This window comes from Haliotis rufescens, unplaced genomic scaffold, assembly GCF_023055435.1.
Source record: "Haliotis rufescens isolate VD_foot unplaced genomic scaffold, xgHalRufe1.0.p SCAF_17, whole genome shotgun sequence".
Lineage (NCBI taxonomy): Eukaryota > Metazoa > Mollusca > Gastropoda > Lepetellida > Haliotidae > Haliotis > Haliotis rufescens.
This window is the reverse complement of record NW_025963857.1, coordinates 14,691,486-14,714,237: the sequence shown is the minus strand read 5'-3', so window position 1 is coordinate 14,714,237 and position 22,752 is coordinate 14,691,486. Positions and strand designations below refer to the sequence as shown.

Genomic DNA, 22,752 nt, shown 5'->3' with positions numbered 1-22,752 from the left:
AGAATCTATTGGGAGATCATACGGGCCATACTGCCAAACTTAGAAATACGTTCTTCACTAGTAGCCAAAAGATAAATACATACTTTGGGCATACTAGGAGTGTTTTTTATATATTTATTGTTAACGTTTAACATTTTTCCATTATGTGACAAATTATTGTCATCCAATTTTTTTTTATAAACGATCTTAGAATATCATTTGTGATATTTTGTTTTTGATTTTTTAAATATTTTTCTCTTACTTTTCTGTAAACATGCATTGAATACCTATTACAGTTAACACATTTAGAATTTTACTTGTGCTGTCTTTGCACTTGTCTGGATAAATCACTGATATCTGGCATGATCATACTAAGTGGTTGGTAGAATTATGTCCTCTTTTTGTCTAATTCGGACCTCCATACACAACTTTTCTCTGTACCGCAATCGATGGAGTTATCTCCCTTGTCAAACTGAGCACGAGGCCCGGGTTTTACTCGGAGCTACTGATGTATGTAATGAACTTTTATCCGTAAAATATGCATTGTTAGATAAAATAAATGAGATCTGATATAGAGAACACGAATAATCATAACGGTTAGTGAGTGCATTTTTTTCCGTTCAGCGTACATGACAAGTACCCCGATACCCCGAGGTTGCAGGCTAAACAATATAATCACGTGACTAAACGGGGGTTCAGGTAGTCCTGTGGGTACCCGGGTCCTACTCACCTCCTCACCGGACCAGAGTATACCCGAGTTACCAGTCCCAGTCCTAATTTTAATCTAAAATTAATTGTGGCAATGTCCAACTAACCTATTTTCAATTAAATGTGGACTTTTTGGATGCTGCCTATTTATGGAACTGGCCATTCACACAGCATTGATTCAATGAATTCCTGGAAACATGCACTCACACATTCAATAAAAGCTATCCTTTTTTCATTTGAAGACAGCAAATAACACCACAGTGAAGTGGGGAGCTGACATAAACATATATAACGAATTCATTCAATTTTTATCAGTGATAAATTGAATGGAGTGATATTTTAGCCATGGAAGCAACTTGCAAGTGTTACATAAATAAAGAAAAAAAGAATTATATTTTGGTCTCCGCGTCACACTACAATTGGAAATTCCACGATCATTGAAAATACAATACCAAATATGACATCAAAAAGACAACAAGATCTTACCTCATTATTTGACGATTTCTGAACTTTTCGAACACAGTACTTTTCTAAGATTGTAAACGCATGTTTGGAGTGTTTATGGGTTTCCCGGCTATGCATAGCTTCTGTAACATCATGACCCGAGTGCTCCTCAAAAACATCGACACCTCCTGGGTGTTTAGAGACAAAGTCCGTGACATCATAAACGTTTCCCGAATAGGTTATACACGTCCGACCTTGTTTAGCCCGCTGACGAACCACATCTTCCGTTGGAGAAGACATTTTCAGAAGTAAACACACACAGGTACATGAATGTGTACACCACTACCAATATAAGGTCAAGGTCGGATTTAGAGACTACTTTCCCAACCACGCTCTGCGTTGGAATTGGGGATGATGGGGTCGTGGTAAAACCGCACCGCATCAAGATTGGTGTGGCGAAAACGGCACCATAAGCATTGCATAGTTTACATTAGGGAGACAGGGGAAAATAAAGAATATTTAACATCGACCATGTATCAATTTTTTACACACAAACAATATTCTCAGATTATTAAAGAAAACCACATTTTTTATGAATGTTAAATTCACTTCACATTCTCACAATGCACTTTTCACATAAACAGACCATATTCTTTTTTCTTTCTATTTTTTTTCAAATAATTATATATGTTTCATCGCTCACCAGCACATTCTCACATACAAACCATTACTATCAGAATTTCCGAAGTCATTTTATTCAGGTTGACATTGATTGATTTTTGTTGTCTTTGTATTGTTTTATATTTGATTGTGTGTGTTTATATATAATTTAAATCTAAATAACATGAGCGTAAAATAATTTGAGTGGGGGAAGTGTGATTACAACAAGCATTGTTTGAAATAACCAGTAACTGCTGCCTGTTATACGTTTTGGAAACACCCTTCGCTCGGTTTCACGAAACCACCTGCCGTTTACGGTTGGTGCTGTTTTGATGCGGTGCCGTTTGATAGTTTTTTTTAACCGGTACGATCACATTCAAACGTGCGTTGTTACATTTGTCCATTTTCAATGCTCGTAATATGCACAACGTCATTTGTTTTCTTCGTGTATTTGCACAAAATATATAAAATAGCCTGTATCAAAATATTTCAAACAAACACTGATTTCAAAACAAGCTTTGATAATTGCGACATATCGACGTCCCCAAGAGGCCTACTTTGACCGAGATCTGATCGCACGTACTTTTCGAATCATACAAACAAAACAAGAAATAACCTAAATGTAGCAACTCTTGAACACCACATCGACCAGTGAAGGACATGACGCGTGTGCACTGACCTATTTAGTTTCTTGATCGTTTTAGCGTACCCGTAAGATGACCGTTTGATTTCCGCAGAATGTTTTTTTAAAATATAAGAAAAGTGAATTAAAGCAAATTAGATCTATAAAAGTTTAATTGCCATGATTATTAATCATACATTTTTCTCTCGAGTTACTTAAGTATTACATTTACTGAATCCACAACATATTCATTAATTATTTCTAAATTTAATTGTTTGTCAGAGATAAGAACTAATTGTCAGTTTTGATTTTTTATGACAACATATATTAAAGTTAGATAAAGTAAATATGTTTCCTAAAAATAAAGTTTATTGTACTAAGAACAATGGCCCACATACAGTAATATTATCCGATACGTAGAGGGATAGCTACGGTGGCCCATACCCGCCACTGGTGAGATCATTTTTCACTGTATGCCTCTATATTTTATCTCACAGTGGAAGTATCTGGCGGCCGCCAGATAAAATATAGAGGCATACAGTGAAAAATGATCTCACCAGTGGCGGGTATGGGCGACCGTAGATAGCTGATATGAAGTGACAAAGTCTTAATACAAAAAACGTATAATAAATGTCATGTGGCGAATAGGCTCAAAGTATACATATATGCACTGCAATCATTGTATACCGTACGTACCGTACATATGTGTGTGTGTGTGTGTGTGTGTGTGTGTGTGTGTGTGTGTGTGTGTGTGTGTGACAAGATAGACACATTTTTTTATGGATAACAGCTTCTTTAATACTGGGAAAAGCGACGTTTCGGTATAGATCTTTATACCCTTTGTTGTCAACACCTACCAATTAATGTTATCCCACTCAGGTATGCAATTGTTGTTACTGTTAATCCTCCACCTACTATATATACTCTGTACTATGTCTCTCATTCAGAAACTAGAAAACTTCAAGGCCTTAGGCGTATTCTTAATAAAAACGGAACTAATAAAACGCATCTAAAAACACAATAACCTACCAAATCAAAATCACATAAACAAACAAACATCCACCATACCCAGCTCCCTTAGTTCTCCTCCCCAATCCCATCGGCATCTATTCCAAATCTCAAAATTCCCAAATTCTATATAAGCAACCCCTAAAACCCCCCTCTTGGGTTGCACAGACCACCTTCGCCCCTTTCGGAAACACATTAAATGGCCTGGCCGGGCCCGTGTGCGAAATACGCATCAGTCGGAAAGCGCACGTTAAATCTCCAAAGTAAGTAAGTAAGTAAGTACTCTCATTCAGTCTTGCTTGACAACGGTATTAGGATCTATACCGAAACGTCGCTTTTCCCAGTATAAAAGAAGTTGTTATCCATAATTTTGTGTGTGTCTATCTTGTCATGTGTGTGTGTGTGTGTGTGTGTGTGTGTGTGTGTGTGTGTGGACCTTGATATGGGTGATTTATCAAGGCAGTTTTTACTTGCATAAACTGTTTGCACTCTTTTAATAGACATTACAGATCGTACTGCTAAGATATTGTTTCAAGGTAATTTGTGTGTGTGTGTGTGAACCCGGGGCATTGGCATAAAGAATATCATGACAGTTCATTGGATAATGATATTATAACGGATATGGGATAATCTGCATGACCTGGGCGAATTAAAGTTGGGTGGGTGGGTCGACAGAATGCAAGTCCACCTGGTGACTCTCTGCGCACCCCTTAATCGTACCCATAATGCCCGTCGGCCTCGTGGCACGCTCCCAACAAGGGATTTGTTATATTAACCAGAGACCATATACCGGTATATGGTCTCTGTATTAACCAACACAATCGCGATCAGCCCGAAAAAAACCCACCCCAAACCACTAACTTACAGCTAATAATTTCTGTACTGTACTGTGGAACTACACGAACTAATTTATATAATTTACTGTGTCACTCGTTTATTTCTAACCAGAGGCCATATACGTTATATGGTCTCTGTTCTAACTAACCAGCCAGCCAACCAACTATTAGAGTAGTACAAGACTGGTTCCTTGATTGAAAGCAATAATCCCCTGATCCACGTACTTCTTATATAATATCTAAGTATAGACCATGACATGACCTCTAACGCTGTATTGATTGCCAACGTATCCTCTAACAAACACTTGAGGGTAGATCAAATCCCTGTGCGGTGACTTGTTAGCAATGTTTGTTGGTGAAAGTACAATAGTTCAAGTTACCATCATGGCAACCAAATGCATATCTATACATTATCTTTCCCATTTAACTTCTTTGGGAGGCATTTAGAAGTTGGGGTGCCAAGTAAGGATGAGATATATCGATGAACAACTTCTTTATTACAAGTAGGAGCGACGTTTCGGTGTTGGTTCTAACACTGTTATCAAGCAAGTGATGTACAGAGTATGGTTGACAAGTATATATACCAGTGTTTATACAGTATAAACACTGCCTCCTATCAGGTATATATATACGTCGCTCCTAATTGTAAAAAAGACGATGTTCATCCATATATCTTATCCTTACTTATTTTCCCATTTAGTAGTGTCACGCAATATGTCACGTTCACACCCACGCAACCTGCCGTGTACGGAAGAAAGCGGAACTTGCCGATGAAATGAGAATAGTTACCCGAATAGTTACGACTCTAGCCGAACACATTCGACCTCAGCAAATAACTTCCGGGTCAGAAACCAACGTGTTTCAGATGACAGTAAACACGATGGAAGCGCCTCCAAAGACTTACGAAAATCAAGCCAGGGCATTGAATAACTTGGGTGAAAACCTGTTAAAGACCCAACCTGAGTATTCAAGATACTGCATGTATGTCCTTGTTTTGTCTCGGCCTCGTCTGCGAGTTTCCCCGAGTTGGTTTGTTATTGTTATTAGCTACATGACCCTGTGGCTGGTGATATCTGTTGGCCTAATCACAGGAATTCGTAGCTGTACATAAACACGATAAGATAGCTTTGATTCAGACGATCAATACGGCGCAATTTTGTTTTTCTACCATACACCTACCTATTGATGCAAGTCTGTAAAAGGCGTCTATGCGACTAACGGGATCGGGTGGTCAGGCTCGCAGATTTTGTTTGATGCCCGTCGTCGTATCCCAATTTCGTGGATTGATGTTCATGATGTCAATCACTGGATTGTCTGGTCCAGAATCGATTATTAACAGACGCCGTCAGAAAGCGGGAATATTGCTGAGTGCGACGTTAGATGATAAACAAACAAACAAGTACCTATATGCTGTCATAAAGCGCACATATGTATACTCGGACCCCATGGTACCGCGGCATTCATCGTATCGCGGCATTTGTGATTTCCGATAGTTCACGCGGGACACGCCTCTTAGCGGCTGTCTATTAATGCAAATCGGTAACCAGGAAGTGCGCACTTCGTAAACAATTTCAATTTCCTCGGAATGTTCTGTCTGCTGTAAGTAAGGAGTTATTAATCCGTTGATACATATTAATTTCTGGCATCTGTTGTAATATTGCCTTACCCCCATCTATCAATGGCCAACGATATAACCCGCAGTTCCCCAAGTAAACTTTCTCTATCGACCTGAACTAGCTCATCTGCATATTCATGGAGACTAATGAGGTAACGGTAGTTACGTAGTCCGCACATTTTTTCCCGCTCTGTGCCCAGAATCTATTGGGAGATCATAAGGGCCATAATGCCAAACTTAGAAATACGTTCTTCACTAGTAACCAAAAGATAAATACATACTTTGGGCATACTAGGAGTGCTTTTTATATATTTATTGTTGACTTTTAACTTTTTTCTATTTTGTGACAAATTATTGTCATCCAATTTTTTTTAAACAATCTTAAAATATCATTTCTGATATTTTGTTGTTGACTTATAAAAATATTTTTCTTTTACTTTTCGGTAAAAATGAATTGAATACCAATTGCTGATAACACATTTAGAATTTTACTTGTGCTGTCTTTGCACTTGTCTGGACAAATCACTGATGTCTGGCATGATCATACCAAGTGGTTGGTAGAATTATGTCCTCTTTTTGTCCAATTCGGACCTCCATACACAACTTTTCTCTGTACCGCGATACGATGGAGTTCTCTCCCTTGTCGAACAGAGCGCGAGGCCCGGGTTTTACTCGGAACGACTAATGTAAATAATGAACTTTTATCAGTAAAATATGCATTGTTTGATAACATGAATGATATCTGATCTAGAGAACACGAATAATCATAAAGGTTAATGAGTGCATTTTGTTCCATTTAGCGTACATGACAAGTACCGCGATACCCCGAGGTTGCAGGCTAACCCTGAAGATAAAACAAACTGTAATTTGCATGTGGTAGGCTACCTTCAGGAATCAGGAATGTTAGTTTGTTTGTTGTTTAACGCCGCGCTCAGCAATATTCCAGCAATATGATGACAGTCTGTAAATAATCGAGTCTGGACCAGACAATCCAGGAATGAGAATATAGCACATATTTATGTAATATAAAATTAGAAAACAAATATAGAGGGCTCATTAGAATAAAATTTTGGTTAAAAAACAGAGTTGAAAGATCGTAAATTTCCTGGTTTATGCTGACAGCCTGAAATGATAGAAAAGAAAAATCTGTGAGTATTATATACGACAGATATATTTTTCCTGAATTTAATATCCCATAATTAAGGATGCATACAACACACAAGTGTGTATCAAACACTAACAAATAAGTCTTGTGTACATTGATCAATCGGAAGGGGTGCTAATTGGGATTGTTCACTAGCCAATATGTTAGCAAATATCGCCGTGGGTGCTTATTAGAGCGGGGTGCATATTACGTTGAATACAGTATTATGAAAACAAAGCCAGTAAAATGTTTCAACAACAATGACTTTGTTATGAAACGTTTGTTATTGTTTTCAAGGAACATGTGTTATTAGGTTGACACAATCATTTAGTGGTATACATGATACAGTCAACATTGATATATCTACAGTTGCAAAGTTATTAATATTTTTTCATAATAAATCTTTTCAAAGTAATGACTATATTATTGTAATATTATTTTATAATGAAGTATATCTTTTGAGACATGCAAAAAATTATTGAAATTTGAACCCACAATGTGAGTGAGTGTGTTTATTATTCTAAACCATGAACCATATTAATGGTAATATGTATACACTTGTAGCTTGCCACGTCAATTATACTCCATGTCCATAAGTGCTAATATCTCTACTACACAGAAACTGGGTTAAAGTTTCCCATATGGTGATATGCTGTAGGCTGGGCCCCACCCCTTGTCGACAGACAGACCCACTTTACGGAAATGGGTCCACGTATCACCGCATGTACCAATTCTTGTGCTGTAATCTTCATATGAATAGGGGGCATGGGTGGCCCAGTCGTCTAAGGCGCCGCGATTCGCTGTGCAGAGTTGCATCCCTTGGGCACGCCAGAAACCTATGATTGTGGGTTCGAATCCCGGTTTGCCCCGATTATGTTTCTAGGTTTGTCAGCACCATACCCGTGCTCGTGGGTTTCACCGAAGTGGTAAACGTCTGAGACCTGCATCACTTCAGGTTTTCCTCCCACATTAATCTGACACGCTGCGATATAACTGGAATACTGTTAAAAGCGGCATTAAACCAAACTCATTCACTCACTCATATGAATACCCCCTATTAGTTATATAGAGCAAAGACGTCTATATACGTCTTTGTGTGGAGCAATGTATCCGTGTGTGGATGTCGGCTGTACCATATAGTGTATGTACCAACAAGGTTGAACTTTTGCACTACAGTTGCACCTTGAACGATGATAACACATGATCTATAACTAGATATTCTGGAATTCCTCGTACATCTATTGTTATTGTGTTACTTTTCTGCAGAAGTGTGGTAGACTAGTGGTTGAAGTGTTTGCTTTCCGAAGCTCCAGGTTATCTGTATCACAGTGAAGAAGAGAGAACACATATTTTTTCATTGTGACTGTTGCCATAAATATGCCATACATTTTGTACAAAGGGCCTGTGGCCTGTACTGTACTGAATAAAGAATTCAAGACTCCCCACATGGGCACAATGAGTGCAGCCTATTTCTGTAAACCTCCTCCGTGGTCTAGTGGTAGAGCGTCCGCCCGGAGAGCGGAAGGTCCGTGGTTCGATCCCAAGCCGCGTCATACCAAAAGACGTTAAAAGATGGTACTTGTTGTTACCCTGTCTGGCGCTCGGCATTAAGGGGCTAAAACAAGTACTGGTCGGCTCAGAGTCAGTATACTGTGTCTGAGTGGGGTATTCATGTTAAACTGCGGCATGGTATCTCAGTGAGCTAGCGCTATAAATCGGCATCAGTCCGGACTAGTACAAGCAGCCACACACACATGCACGTCGCTATATAAGTGCAATAATCTTGGACGCGACGTTAAACCCCATTTCACCTCACCTCACCTCACCTATTTCTGTATCTACTCACTCACTCCGCTTTCTGTAGTCTACGTATATCTGTACTAATGGCATGTCAACTGCAGATGAAAATCTATTCTTATTACTGTTTCAGATTCAGAGCCAAGACTTTTAAAATGTCCAAAGGTAGGAACAATAACTTAGCTACCAATTTTGTCAAATTTGTTATTAAGATTTTATGCATGGGAACCAAAACTATTTTAGGCCATTTAGCTGAAATATTGCTAAGTGCAACAACAGTTAAACAACAAACAAACAAAACCAAAGTAAAATACATTTATTTTTTAAACATTGAAATAGTGCAGCCAATGGGAGGACATTGAGTGCTGTGGATCTCAAATTGAATTGTGAAAAAGGAACATTGACTCAATGAACATCCGGCCTAGAATTGGTCTTCAGCAACCTGTGCTTGCCGTATGGTTGTTGTAAGAGGCGACTAATGGGATCAGGTGGTCAGACTCACTGACTTGGTTGATTCATGTCATCGTATCCCAATTGCGTTGATCGATGCTCATGATATCAATCACTGGATTGTCTGGTCCAGACTCCATTATTTTCATATTGCTGAGTGTGGAGTTAACCAACAAACAAACATACACACAATATGCCCATAAATGGTATGTAATCACAGACTACATTCACACTGACGATCATCTTCCTGAGGCAAGGGAGTTACGGTAACTGATTACAAAAGTCAAGTTTCCACTCTTGCTGAACTTGGCTGGAATTAGGGAGTTATATTTTGGTTGGATTAACGAGTCTACGCATTGTCCAATCAAAATTATGGAACAAATCGACATTCAGTTCATAAACAGAATGTTCACTGCCGTGATTATTTCGGTCGATTTTAGGATTTGCGGAGCCTGTGTATCGTCAAATGGGCCTTGACTCATATTTTAAAAATGTTTTCATGTTTTTAATCAAGGTGCTCACATGATTTAATGCATTTCGTGGGGTAAGACCCGTTTTATTACAATATAGATCTTGATTATTGATCAGATTGTCTTGACTGGGCACCACCATTTTGTTTGAATCAAATGCAAGTGACAGAGGTTGAATCTGATTGGTATCTCAGTGGGATGGCACTGGAAAAACGGCATTAGTCTGGATTAAAACAAGCAGAGACACACATATGCATGCACATCAATATATAAGTGCAATACCGTTCATCTTGAACGTAACCCAATTTTACCTAACATGGTAAATCATAGCACCCCCAATAGCAAGAGTACTAATACACAATCAGGGTTTCATAAGGACTTAGGAAAGTGGGGGTCAAGGGGACCCCAATAATTACTTTTAAGGGTCCTTATTGGCAGTATGAGGGTCCTGTACAGTAATGAAATGTACTGTATATTTAGATAATTACTTTAGAGCCTGGAATGAATCAATGATAATGTGGACAGTGGTTATGATTGATGGAGGGGGCACGGGTGGCCCAGTCGTCTAAGGCGCCGCAATTCGCTGTGCAGAGTTGCGTCCCTTGGGCACGCCAGAAACCTATGATTGTGGGTTTGAATCCCGGTTCGCCCCGATTATGTTTCTAGGTTTGTCAGCACCATACCCGTGCTCGTGGGTTTCACCAAAGTGGTAAACATCTGAGACCTGCGTCACTTCGGGCTTTCCTCCCACATTAAGCTGACACGCCGTGATATAACTGGAATACTGTTGTGCGTCCCTCGGGAAGCTGTATATTTATGTCTCCCCCAGAATGGAGGGAGACATATTGTTTTTGGCAACGCAAGGAAATCTCATCCACCTCCACCAAGAATTGACCCATGTTCCATGGTCATCAAACCTGAAAAAGAACCTATTCAGCACAAGCCAATTAAAGTTACCCGTCACCAAATTCCACTTAAATTGGCATGGGCGGTGACTGTGCACAAAGTGCAGGGAATGACCACAGACAAGGCTGTTGTTTCATTAGACAGAATATTTAAAGCAGGGATGGCTTATGTTGCGCTAAGTAGAGTGACATCACTCAATGGCTTGTTCCTCATTAAGGACGATTATAAACCAAGTGGAATCTATGCAGACAGCAGGGTAGAAAATGCCATTTCAGAAATGCCGCTTGCTACAAGTTTGCCAAGATGGAATAACCTAGTACCACCAAACATTCCTGATTATGCAAATTCCCTGGTGCTTGTGGGCCACAACACTGAAGGATTTCTCCCTCACTTGAAAGATTTCACAGCAAATAGATTTCTGCCAGCTGCAGACATCATAGCCCTTCAAGAAACATGGCTTCTTCCAAATCAGTCATTTACTAACCCACTGCCTACCCACAATGTTCTGACATGTAGCAGGGGAAATCAGTACAACTCAGCCTCTAGTGTACCAGACTCATTGAAAACAAGAGGAAAGGGTGGAGTAGCTATGTTCATCCATCAGGATCTTTCCTACAAAGTCATTGACACTTCATGTGTAGGACTGGAATGCCTTGGCATCCAGTTGCAGTGTTCATCAATTTCTGTTTTCTCTGTGTACAGACCACCAACCCTTCCCATTCCCTACTTCAGACAAGAGTTGAACAGAATGTTGGACCTATCTCCGACTTACAGTACAGTTCTTCTGGGAGATTTCAACATTGACCTCAATACAAACAAAGCGCAACCTCTTCTGCAAGAACCCTTCACGCAGCTGATTGAAGTGTCCACTACCAGGAAAGAAACTGTTATTGACCATATTTATGTCAAGGATCTTTCACATCAGAGAGCTGGTGTGGTGCCTTGCTATTACAGTTTCCATGACATCACATATGTCATTGTGTAGAAGACCTGCAGAGTCAGATACACGAGCAATTACATCACAGAGACTTTCCTTTGTGCCATATAACATTGCTACATCATTTCTGATATGTTGGGGATATTAATATATTTGTGTCCAAACTCTATTAGTACTTTAAGTGGATTTTCTACAAATACTTCAGTAACAAGAAAACTGTGCTACTTAGATGACTACACTGTCAGGTGGGTAAATGATTGAGGGATTAGTGGTGTTGATTAGACGCTGAAGTGGTGCCCATTAGTTGTTTGAAATTTCTAGGAGTTCTATTTATGTCTCTGTTATTTAGTAATGGAGGGTGGGAATGAAGAGATGGGGTTTAACGTGAAGTAAACGAATGAATGGGGGTTAGGGGAGTGGGGGGAGAAATATGTTTTTACGAGTAAAAACACTTTCTAGTTTATTCTGCGTCTATTCTCTACATTTGTGCATTGCGTAAACCCCTGCACAATATTACAATGCCCTGAAGAACTACAGATATAACTTGGGGAAATACAGAATGTGTTAATATTATCATTAGCATGATTGTGAGTGTCAGTGACTGAGAAGAAGGGAGGTGTATAAGGATTCAAGGGTCAAGTGATACAGGCTGTATCTAATGATCTATATATCTATTTATGAGTCAGTAACAGTTATATCAACATACACGATCATGATATCACACTTGTTGTCTTATTTATTGTCCTGATAGCCAAGATAATCACCATTTTGTTTTGAGATTGACATTTTTATCTCAACCTTAAATGTTTACATATTGAAGGTTACAGAGTTCAAGGAGTAATCTAGGATCAGAATCTGAAAGGAGAGTCTCTAAATTTGGCGGTATATTTATTATTTTGGGTGCGCAATTCGTTGTAGATAGTAGGGATGGTTATTAACATTGGCAAGAAAATAACATTAAAAAATCGCTATTTGACTTCACCCGATATGTCGAGCATGCAAAAATGAAATTGTGATACGATGGAAAGAATGAACCTCAATTTACCGATATACCAATAATACCGCACACCCTTAGTGGATAGGTGTGGAAAAATTCAAAACTCGATTCAGACCTCCCACTACATGGATCTGGTGGTCAGACTTGGTGACTTGATGGATGTCATCATATCCCAGTTGCGTGGATCGATGCTTATGTTATCAATCACTGGGTTGTGTGATCCAGACTCGATTATTGTCCATAGCTGGAATATCGATTCCAGCAGCATTAAAAAAACAAAAAAACAGAAGACAAATCTACCTATGGGTTTGCAACCTTTAGAAAATATTGTTTTTTTTAAAGAATATAGCCCAGCAAAGAGAGTGTTACCAAGGTATTGCAATGCACATGTATCATTTTGAGAAGTAAATTCATAATCGAACAGTAGTGTCAATACAGATTCATTAACATGATTAAGTTGAACCCTGAATGTATAGACGATCAAGGTATTTGAACAAATTTTTACTGTATCTGTTCCCCATGGTTCAAGCAACCTATGTGGCTGTAGGAGGTGACCAAATGGATAGTGTGGTCAGGCTCGCTCACTTGGTTGATGGTAGTAGCGGGACGATACACTGATGCATTGGTGGATCGCGATTTGTTACTTCTCGATACAAGTATCGATCATAATCGCACACTGCGTAAAAAGTGTTGATTCTTACCTTAAATGTATTCTTTAATAAATGTTACACCAAACACTAATTATGAGTAATAAATAAATAATAAATGAGTAGTGGAAACATAAATATTTTCATCCATTGCGCTATACTTGACACTGCCAACTGTAAATCGTTAGTGTGCAAGCCATCCTGTCCATGAAAAAGATGACTTATGTACCACAGATACCAGCACATGCACATATTGTGGTACATATTTGATCGTTAGCAAGGTATTGTGATACATATCGGATCTCACAGTTGGTGTATTGCCCCAGCCCTACTTGATGGCCAGTCATCGTACCCCGACAGCATGGTTCGATGTTCACAATATCAAACACTAGAATGTCTAGTCCCTATTTGATTATTTACAGGCCACTGTCATATAGCTGGAATATTGCAGAGAGTGAATTTAAACAACAAACAAACATTTACGGTATTTGTAATTTGTTAAGGAATCAAGCATCTCCCGATGCTCCTTAAAGGTCAACAACCAAGGACCTAGGACTCCATAACTACCGTATATCGCTGTGTATAAGGCGACCCCACGTATAAGACGACCCCCCTTTACAGGCCTTCGAAATCAACCCAAAATCCTATACTCCGTGTATAAGGCGACCTGGAATGAAACACATCACAAGTGCGTGCACAAACCTTATATGCAATGAAAATATGTTTATCTTGCGTTGTTTTTTTCTACGATGACTGGTCGCGTGTGTAACTCCAGCACATGTCGCCATTTTGTGTTTACACGGTGCGACACCAAATTGGTAAGTGCCCTTGGCAAACAAATTGATGTTCAAATTCGGGATTTTTTAAAGTTCTTGTTTTCCCAAATTCTAAGGTATTTTAACAAGTAATTCCATACAATAATTGTATTACAAAGCATTAAGCCTCTTCATTGGTTCTGTTATTTGTGAAATACAAGTCACCTCTGTCAAGCCATCACATTAGTTACATACCCGTGAAGACCCGGGGTAGAATAGGTCTTCAGCAACCCATGCTTGCCGTAAAAGGCGACTATGCTTGTCATAAAAGGCGACTAACAGGATCGGGTGGTCAGGCTCTCTGACTTGGTTAATGCATGTCATTGATCCCAATTGTGAAGATCGATGCTCATGATGTCAATCACTGGATTGTCTGGTCCAGACTTGATTATTTACAGACCGCCGTCATATAGCTGGAATATTGCTAAGTGCAGCGTTAAACAATAAACTAACAAAACAAAACATTAGTTATATAACATCTTCCCAAGGAAAGGGAGTTAACTGACTATGAACTATGCAGCTATTATGGAGTTATATTTAGTCTGGACTAAGGAGTCGTGAAATGAAATCTACATCCGGTTCGTAAACTGCCATGCAGATTTCGGTCGATTGCAGGATTTGCAAAGCATGTGTACCGACAACTCGGCGTCAACATATATTTTCGATTTTTTTTCATGTTTTTAATCAAGGTGCTCACATGTTTTGATGCACTTCGTAAAGTAAGACCTATTTATTACAATAAAGATTGTATTTATCAATTGGTTAGTCTTGACTGGGCGTCACCATTTTGTTTAAACCAAATGCCAGTGATATGAGTGATATGCCTCGGGAAGATGGTTATGTAACTATATTAGCATGATTTGGGAAATTTTAGAATCCAATTTGGGATTTTTTACTAACATTTGCTGCAGACTTTGGACTGAACATGGGACTCTGAGCAGGTCTAGATAAATCCCTGACACCTGACTGTTTCAGACCCCCCTCTCACCCCACACTGTCAGCTGTGCTGTACAATATTCACCAGCAACAACCGTAAGGTGAGACTGGCTCCCAGGACACCGCTGACAAAGAAGCTGAAGAAGTTGTTGGATCGATATGTGCAACAGTCGATGTCCGCCTCTGCCTCCTCGTCGTTACACCCGACCCTCAGCAAGTGCCAGCTGAAGATGGTGAAGGGGTACCTCAACAGCAGGAATGTCCTGGTATGTAGCGTGTATCCCATGGGATCAGAGTTAATAGGTCCATGTGCATCTCAAACTAGGTCAATAGCGCTTAAGGGACATCTTCTCGGGGTTTTTTTTTCAGTTTGAGGGGCGGTCGGGTAGCCTAGTGGTTAAAGCGTCCGCTCGTCACTCCGAAGGGTTCGATTCCCGACATGGGTACAATGTGTGAAGTCCATTTCTGGTGTCCCCCGCTGTGATTTTGCTGGAATATTGCTAAAAGCGGCCTAAAAACATACTCACTCACAATGTGTATGCCCATTCAGGGGGATATTTAGTGCCTTTGAAAGACGGTGGTGTAAAGCTACACTCGCTTGCTCACTCACTCACTCACTCACTCACTCAAGCACTCACCCACCCAACTCACTCACTCGTTCACTGACTCATTCTCTCAAATATGCAACTACAAGTGTTTTTTTCAAGTTGGTGGAAAGAGTCAATTAAGTTATGCAAACTGCCTGGCATGTAAACCATACATCTTTCTGTTTCTGTGTACAAGCATGTCATGAAGTGCATTCTGTGAGTGTTCTGGGTATATAGGCCCATGAGGCCTTCAGGTGGTACAGTTTGTCAGAGCAATCTTGAGATTGATGAAAGCTGTGTAAAACCCTCCCTGCCGGTTCCCATGTGATGTCAGATGTTCAATCCGTTTGCTTCTATTGCAGACAGTGTCGTGTAACACGTGTGGTAAAACTACAAAGACAAAATGTCAGGGTCGCTCTGACCGTGTCAAACAGCTTTTGTCATGGCGAGAACCAATAGGTAAGTGGAGGATTGGATACAGTGTCTAAGGTGCTGCAATTTGATGTGCAGAGTTATGTCCCTTTGCCAGAATCCTATGGTGAAGAGTTAAAAATAGGTCTTCAGCAACCCATGCTTGCTGTAAAAGGCAACTATTCTTGTCGTAAGAGGCGACTAACGGGATCAGGTGGTCAGGCTCGCTGACTTTGTTGATGCATGTCATCGTATCCCAATTGCGTGGATCGATGCTCATGATGTCAATCACTAGATTGTCTGGTCCAGACTGGATTATTTACAGACTGCGGTGTGGTGATCAATAGCAAACAAAACAGAAACCTATATTTTTTACTTACCGTGCATTACTATGTCTGAGGATGCATTAAGGAGTAATGCCGGATAAGTTTTACAAATGTAAAAAGATTTTAGATTTCACTAAATTATTTACTCATCCTGCATCACTCCTTAATGCATCCTTAGACGTAGTAATGCAGGATAAGTATACAAATGTAAAAAAATATTTAGATTTTACTAAATTATTTACTTATCCTGCATTACTCCTTAATGCACCCTCAGACGTATTAGTGCAGGATAAGTATACAAATGTAAAAAATATTTAGATTTTACTAAGGTTGTGTATCCCTGACTCACCCTGATTATGTTTCTTAACTTGTCAGTACCATAAGTTTGAACGTCTCAGATCAGCATCACTTTGCCCTATTGTGATTTCCCACAACATGCTGACAGGCCATGATGTGAAAAGAATACAAAATAAGTGGCGTCAAACTACTCTCTTTTGAAATGGTCAGGATGCAAAGAAAGCACACTTTGAATTTGAATATTTGCTTTCAAGGGTTAGATGCCATAACCTTTTATGGTGACAGTACTGTGACCAACCAGAATTAACTTGATTTTTTGTCGTTGAAATGTGATATAATTTTGTAGAAATTGAAGAGAAAGAAGAATCTTTTACCAAGAAAAGAAAAAAGAAACCTAAGAAAGCATCAGTGTCGCCTCTCTCAGTGATCTCCCCTGATGAGTTTATTGGTGGCACTACCAACGGATCCAGTCGGCCAATCAGCATAGGGTCTGCCAAAACTAATTTGAAGAAGAAAAATGTTGGTGCACCACTTGGCACAAGGTAGTCTTTAATCCCAGCATTGCCACATTTGTGATTAGGCCAGTCATTTTCTTTTGTTTTACAGACAGCCTCCGTGGTCATATGGTAGAGTGTCCGCCCGGAGAGCGGAAGGTCCGGGGTTCGATCCCCGGCCGCGTCATACCAAAAGACGTTTAAAGATGGTACTTGTTGTTACCCTGTCTGGCACTCGGCATTAAGGGGCTAAAACAAGGACTGGTCGGCTCGGAGTCAGTATGCTGTGTCTGAGTGGGGTATTCATGTTAAAACTGCGGCATGGTATCTCAGTGAGCTAGCACTATAAATCAGCATCAGTCTGACTAGTACAAGCAGACACACACACGTGCATGCATGTCGCTATATAAGTGCAATAATCGTGGACGCGACATTAAACCCCATTTCACCTCAACGCCAAAATAAAGTTGAAAACATTCAAATTTCCAAATAATTATTATTTCCTCTTGCGATTCGTCATTATTCTTTGTCTTTTGAAACTTTCAGACAAATTTTCAACAGGTTTAAATTACAGTATTTAAAATCATTTATTTGTATCAACAGCGATAGTAAATTTTATTTTTTTTTTCACATTTTACTGATTTCTGGTCAGTGGAATAAAAAGAACCATTGCTTTTATTTTATATATTTTTTTCACGAGTCAGCGGATTCGTAAACCAAGTTGGCCTTAGAAATAATACGATTTTTTTCATTACTCTACCATGTAATGTGTTCTTTGTACATATGAATTAAGTCTTTTTTGTAAGCATTCTTGGGTATTTCTATGGCAACTTCAACAGGCGGCCTATTCTCAAAGCTGTCATAGCTATTAAGACAAATCTTGGCGACTTACGAAACAAAATTTGCTTTCTTGTCATTCGTTTGCAAAATGTCTGAAATAATTTGTAAACAAAGTTAGGATGATAGGAGTCCACTGCTTAACCTTGGAAAAGAACAATGTTCAACTCAAAACAACAACTTGTCTAAATGTTGCACAATGCTATATCATTCAACTAATATTGTTTACAATATTATTTCAAACCCTTGTGTGCGATAACTATATTATCCTGGGGCGAGTCAAAATCACAAGGTCAAGTAAAAGGCCATTGGATGCTATGCTGGTTTATTAAATATGGAATTTTTTCTAAAATTTGTCGGAAAGTTTCAAAAGACAAAGAATAAGGGATGAATCGCAAGAGGAAATAATAATTATTTGGAAATTTCATGGTGATGCTGATTTTTATTTAGCATAGAATAAGGTCATTTGTGCATGTCTTTTGAGCATCTAGAATAAAACAAATCTTGACGAAAGTTTGCAAGTTGAAAATCACTTGTTTCATCCTTGATACTCACAACAATGAAATGAAAATAGAACTTTGTAAAATATCCTGTATGTATGTTTCATTGTAATATGTTCAGGATTTCCTTGTGATATCCTTTAAGCTTAATCTATCTCCTGTTAACTGACACTATTTAGGAGCGATGGGGTAGCCTAGTGGTTAAAGCGTTTGCTTGTCACACCAAAGACCGGGGTTCAATTCCCCACATGGGTACAATGTGTGAAGCCAATTTGTGGTGTCCCCACTGTGATATTGTTGGAATATTGCTAAAAGCAGAGTAAAACCATACTCACTCACGCTGTAGGATCTCACATCAAGCAAGAGTGAGTGAGTGAGTGAGTGAGTGAGTGAGTGAGTATGGCTTTACACCGCTTTTAGCAATATTCCAGCAATATCACGGCAGGGGACACCAGAAATGGGCTTCATAACATTGTACCCATGTCGGGAATCGAACCCGGGTCTTCGGCGTGACGAGCGAACGCTTTAACCACTAGGCTACCCAACCGTCCCCCATCAAGCAAGAGGGAAACAGGACAAGAAATAACACTTTGAACAAACATCCTTTTGCTAGATGGGAGAAGGATATCCTGAGCATATTACAATGAAAACATCTGTTCATACAGGATGTCCAACCATTGCGACATGGTTCATGCGATGCTCCCTGAGAGACAAATTTATAATTTGGGAAGGAATGTCATGGGAATCAACCTACCTAGACTGCAAACTGACCTTATATATATTATGCATTTTTTACACAACACTGAAGAATAATCTTTTTCCTTTATCATTCGTAATAAATAATTCATTCATGGATTAAATGATTTTCAAACAGCACGCCATCCATCTATACATAATCGACAAGGTGCTCACTCCATTAGACGTTACATATATTTCATACGTTGTACTCAGAGTCAAAGGGAAACCACTCTCAGCTTCTAAATAAATGCCCTTGATAGAAAAGGTCACGGTGATAGCATGCAAACACACTGCTTGTGTTTCAACTAAAATTAACGAGAAAGTGAGGTCCGACCCTGTCTTAATTTTTGTCATAAACTTTACATAACTTAGTGCTAAGACAGCTTCAAGAATAGACATAGCCAAGATTTATTTCGCTACGACACTTTTATGACATTCTTAGCGCTAAGACAGCTTCCGGAACAAACTTAGCCATCAATCTTAGCACTGAGACAGCTTCAAGAATAGACATAGCCAAGAATTATTTCACTAAGACACTTTTATGTCATTCTTAGCGCTAAGACAGCTTCCGGAACAAACTTAGCCATCAATCTTAGCACTGAGACAGCTTCAAGAATAGACTTAGCCAAGATTGATTTCGCTACGACACCTTTATATCAGTCAATCAGACAGTTTCGTGAATAGACTTAACAGAGCTATGACCTGCGCTAAGACAGCTTCGTTAATTGGCTGCCAGGGCTTTTTTCTGGAAGGAGCCTCCGCATCGCAGAAGATCCTCACATACAGACATAAACATTTTAGAAAAGAAAATTTGTGTGTGCTTCGTCTGACAATTCAGTTTACTTCACCTCCCACCTTACCATTATTTACTCTTTCAACGATAAAAGTATGAATAGTAAACAAAACAAACTTACTTGCTCTACATTTTGTTAACAAGGTTAAATTAATAACATACAGTCACTGGGATCCAGTAAAATTAAGGTAATTTGAATAAAATCCCCTTTGAAAGTTGTTTTAAAATATTTTTAAAATGTTTTCCAGCACACCAATAACAACTCCAGACAGTGGAATAGAAGACGGATCCTTGTCGCAGATTACAAAATCCTCTGATTTGAAGAAAAAGGACTGCCGGCAGGCTCCTAGGACAAACAAATCCTCCCCTGTGTTAGCCTTGCTGGAGTCCATGGGGGTCAAGTCGGGGGGCGTCGCCAAGAAGAAGAAGAAAGGAAGAGACAAGCATCAACAGCTGGAGAAAATGCTCAAGGAACAGAAGTCAGCTAAACCCCCGACACAGCAGAAAAACAGTCTGGCAGATTTCCTCTCACAAATGACATACTGAAGATTTTTGTACTGATTTCCATGCTGCTTATGTTGACATACAAGTGTGACTGTAGAGGTTCAGTTCAGCATTAGATTCAAATTCAGAAAATTGTTTTCACTTGAAATAATGGAGTAACATTTATGAGAACAAATGGATCTCGAGTAATAATTGGGGTATGGGTGGCCCAGTCATCAGAGTACCGTCCCTTGGGCATGCCAGAAACCTTAGATCATGGGTTCGAATTTTGATTTGCTCCAATTATGTTTCTAGGTATGTCAGCACCATACCCATGCTCATGGGTTTCCCCAAAGTGGTAAGCTTCTAAGACCTGCATCACTTTGGGCTTTCCTCCCACATTAAGCTGACACGCCCTGATATATCTGGAATACTGTCAGAAGCTGTGGTAAACCCAACGCACTCACTCGCTCAAGTGGACCCGTGAAGATTCCGGGGTAGAAAAGGTCTTCAGCAACCCATGCTTGCCGTAAAAGGCGACTATGCTTGTCGTAAAAGGCGACTAACGGGATTGGGTAGTCAGGCTCGCTGACTTGGTTGATCCATGTCATCGATCCCAATTGCGTGGATCGATGCTCATGATATTAATCACTGGATTGTTTGGTCCAGACTCGATTATTTACAGACCACCGTCATATAGCTGGAATATTGCTGAGTCAGGCGTTAAACAACAAACTACAAACAAACTACACTCGCTCAAGTGAAATTTTTTAATACTGAGATATTCAGACACTTTGAGACGGATACACACTGCAATTTGAATTATGATAATGTAGATGCACATTTAACTGAAACCCACCATGCTAATTATGCAGTATTATTGTTAAGAGTATTTCATGTTATACTATCTCACATGCTACACACGGGTCTTGTTATTTGGTGTATTAAGTATTTGATTGTTACCACTGTCACTTATTCCGCTCTCTTCATTCTTCTGTTGTGTGGAAAATATTATATATACAGACCGGAAATTGCATGTCTTCATCTGTTGTTTACCAACAGTGAGAAACTGGACAATGGAAGCTGCGTTGGGATCTCCTGTGTGTGTGCTTGTGTGAGAGAGAGCTAACCCAATTACAACCCATGTTTACCATAAAAGGAGGCTGCTTGTCGTAAGAGGTGACTAATGGGATCGGGTGGTCAGGCTCGCTGACTTGGTGGATGTATGTCATCGTATCCCAATTGGTGGATCGATGCTCATGATATCAATCACTGGATTGTCTGGTCCAGACTTGAATATTGTTGAGTGCGGTGTTAAATAACAAACAAACAACAAGCGAGTTAGTGAGAGAGAAGGATTGGACCCTGATGAGGTACCTGCAGAATTATGGGTGTTTTGAAAGCCTTGTGGTTACTCTCATTGTATCCCAGTTGGTGAAAATAAGAGCTGCTAAAATTATTTACTCGTTCATTCAGATGTCTAAAAAGGGATTCAGCGGCATATCATTCATGGATGACATGATGTTCATGTCAGATTTGACCCATGAAAATCTGGGTAAGAATAATTCTTCAGCAACCCATGCTTGCCATAAAAGGCAAGTATGCTTGTCTAAGAGGCGACTAACGGGATCGGGTGGTCAGGCTAGCTGACTTGGTCTTGCATGTCACTGTATCTCAATTGCGTGGATCGATGCTCATGATATCAATCACTGGATTGTCTGGTCTAGACTCGAATATTGCTGAGTGCTGTGTTAAATAACAAACAAAACAACAATAATAATTCATAAATTGTTTGATTAACTTAACGACACTGTGTCCCGAAATAATGTTCCAACATTTGTGCATCTTTCGTGTCACCATTTGCTTTGATGTATTGTGACCTTGATTCACCCAAAAAGCACGCCTGATTACAGATAACTTATCTTTATCATATAATGGACAGGTTTCCCGGCAGAATAAAGCCAACAGATAAAAAGGATATCCGTTGGGTCATATGCGGAATCACCACTGCGCGGGAGTGTGGTTTATTTATAAACACTCCCTACTTGACCTTTAATATTTGTATCTCTATCCGCAAAGGCTCGCTAAACACAATGTTCATTCCTAATACAGGATATATACCATCCCCAAACACACTCGCGTGATAACCCCTATAAATTGTGATTTAAGCAAACAGGTGAGGTGAGGTGAAATGGGGTTTAACGTCGCGTCCAAGATTATTGCACTTATATAGCGACGTACATGTACGTGTGTGTGTTTGTGTGGTTGCTTGTACTAGTCCGGACTGATGCCGATTTATAGTGCTAGCTCACTGA

General features: G+C 39.6%; 2 protein-coding genes across 2 annotated transcripts in view; one reads left to right on the top strand and one right to left on the bottom strand.

The window, feature by feature from the left end:
- The window catches only part of LOC124140868 (fatty acid 2-hydroxylase-like), a 36,456-nt gene extending 34,946 nt beyond the window's left edge, over positions 1-1,510 (bottom strand). The window contains exon 1 of the mRNA XM_046508675.2: positions 1,174-1,510. Coding sequence (XP_046364631.2) covers positions 1,174-1,431 — 258 coding nt within the window. The 5' untranslated portion in view covers positions 1,432-1,510. The remainder of the gene's footprint in view (positions 1-1,173) is intronic.
- Positions 1,511-5,033: 3,523 nt separating this feature from the next.
- On the top strand, positions 5,034-20,782 carry LOC124140867. The gene is made up of 6 exons (XM_046508674.2): positions 5,034-5,238; positions 8,947-8,978; positions 15,011-15,237; positions 15,921-16,017; positions 16,939-17,134; positions 20,203-20,782. Exons 1-6 carry the CDS (start codon positions 5,123-5,125, stop codon positions 20,498-20,500), a joined length of 966 nt encoding a protein of 321 aa, XP_046364630.2. The 5' UTR covers positions 5,034-5,122; the 3' UTR covers positions 20,501-20,782.
- The last annotated feature ends 1,970 nt before the right edge of the window (positions 20,783-22,752 follow it).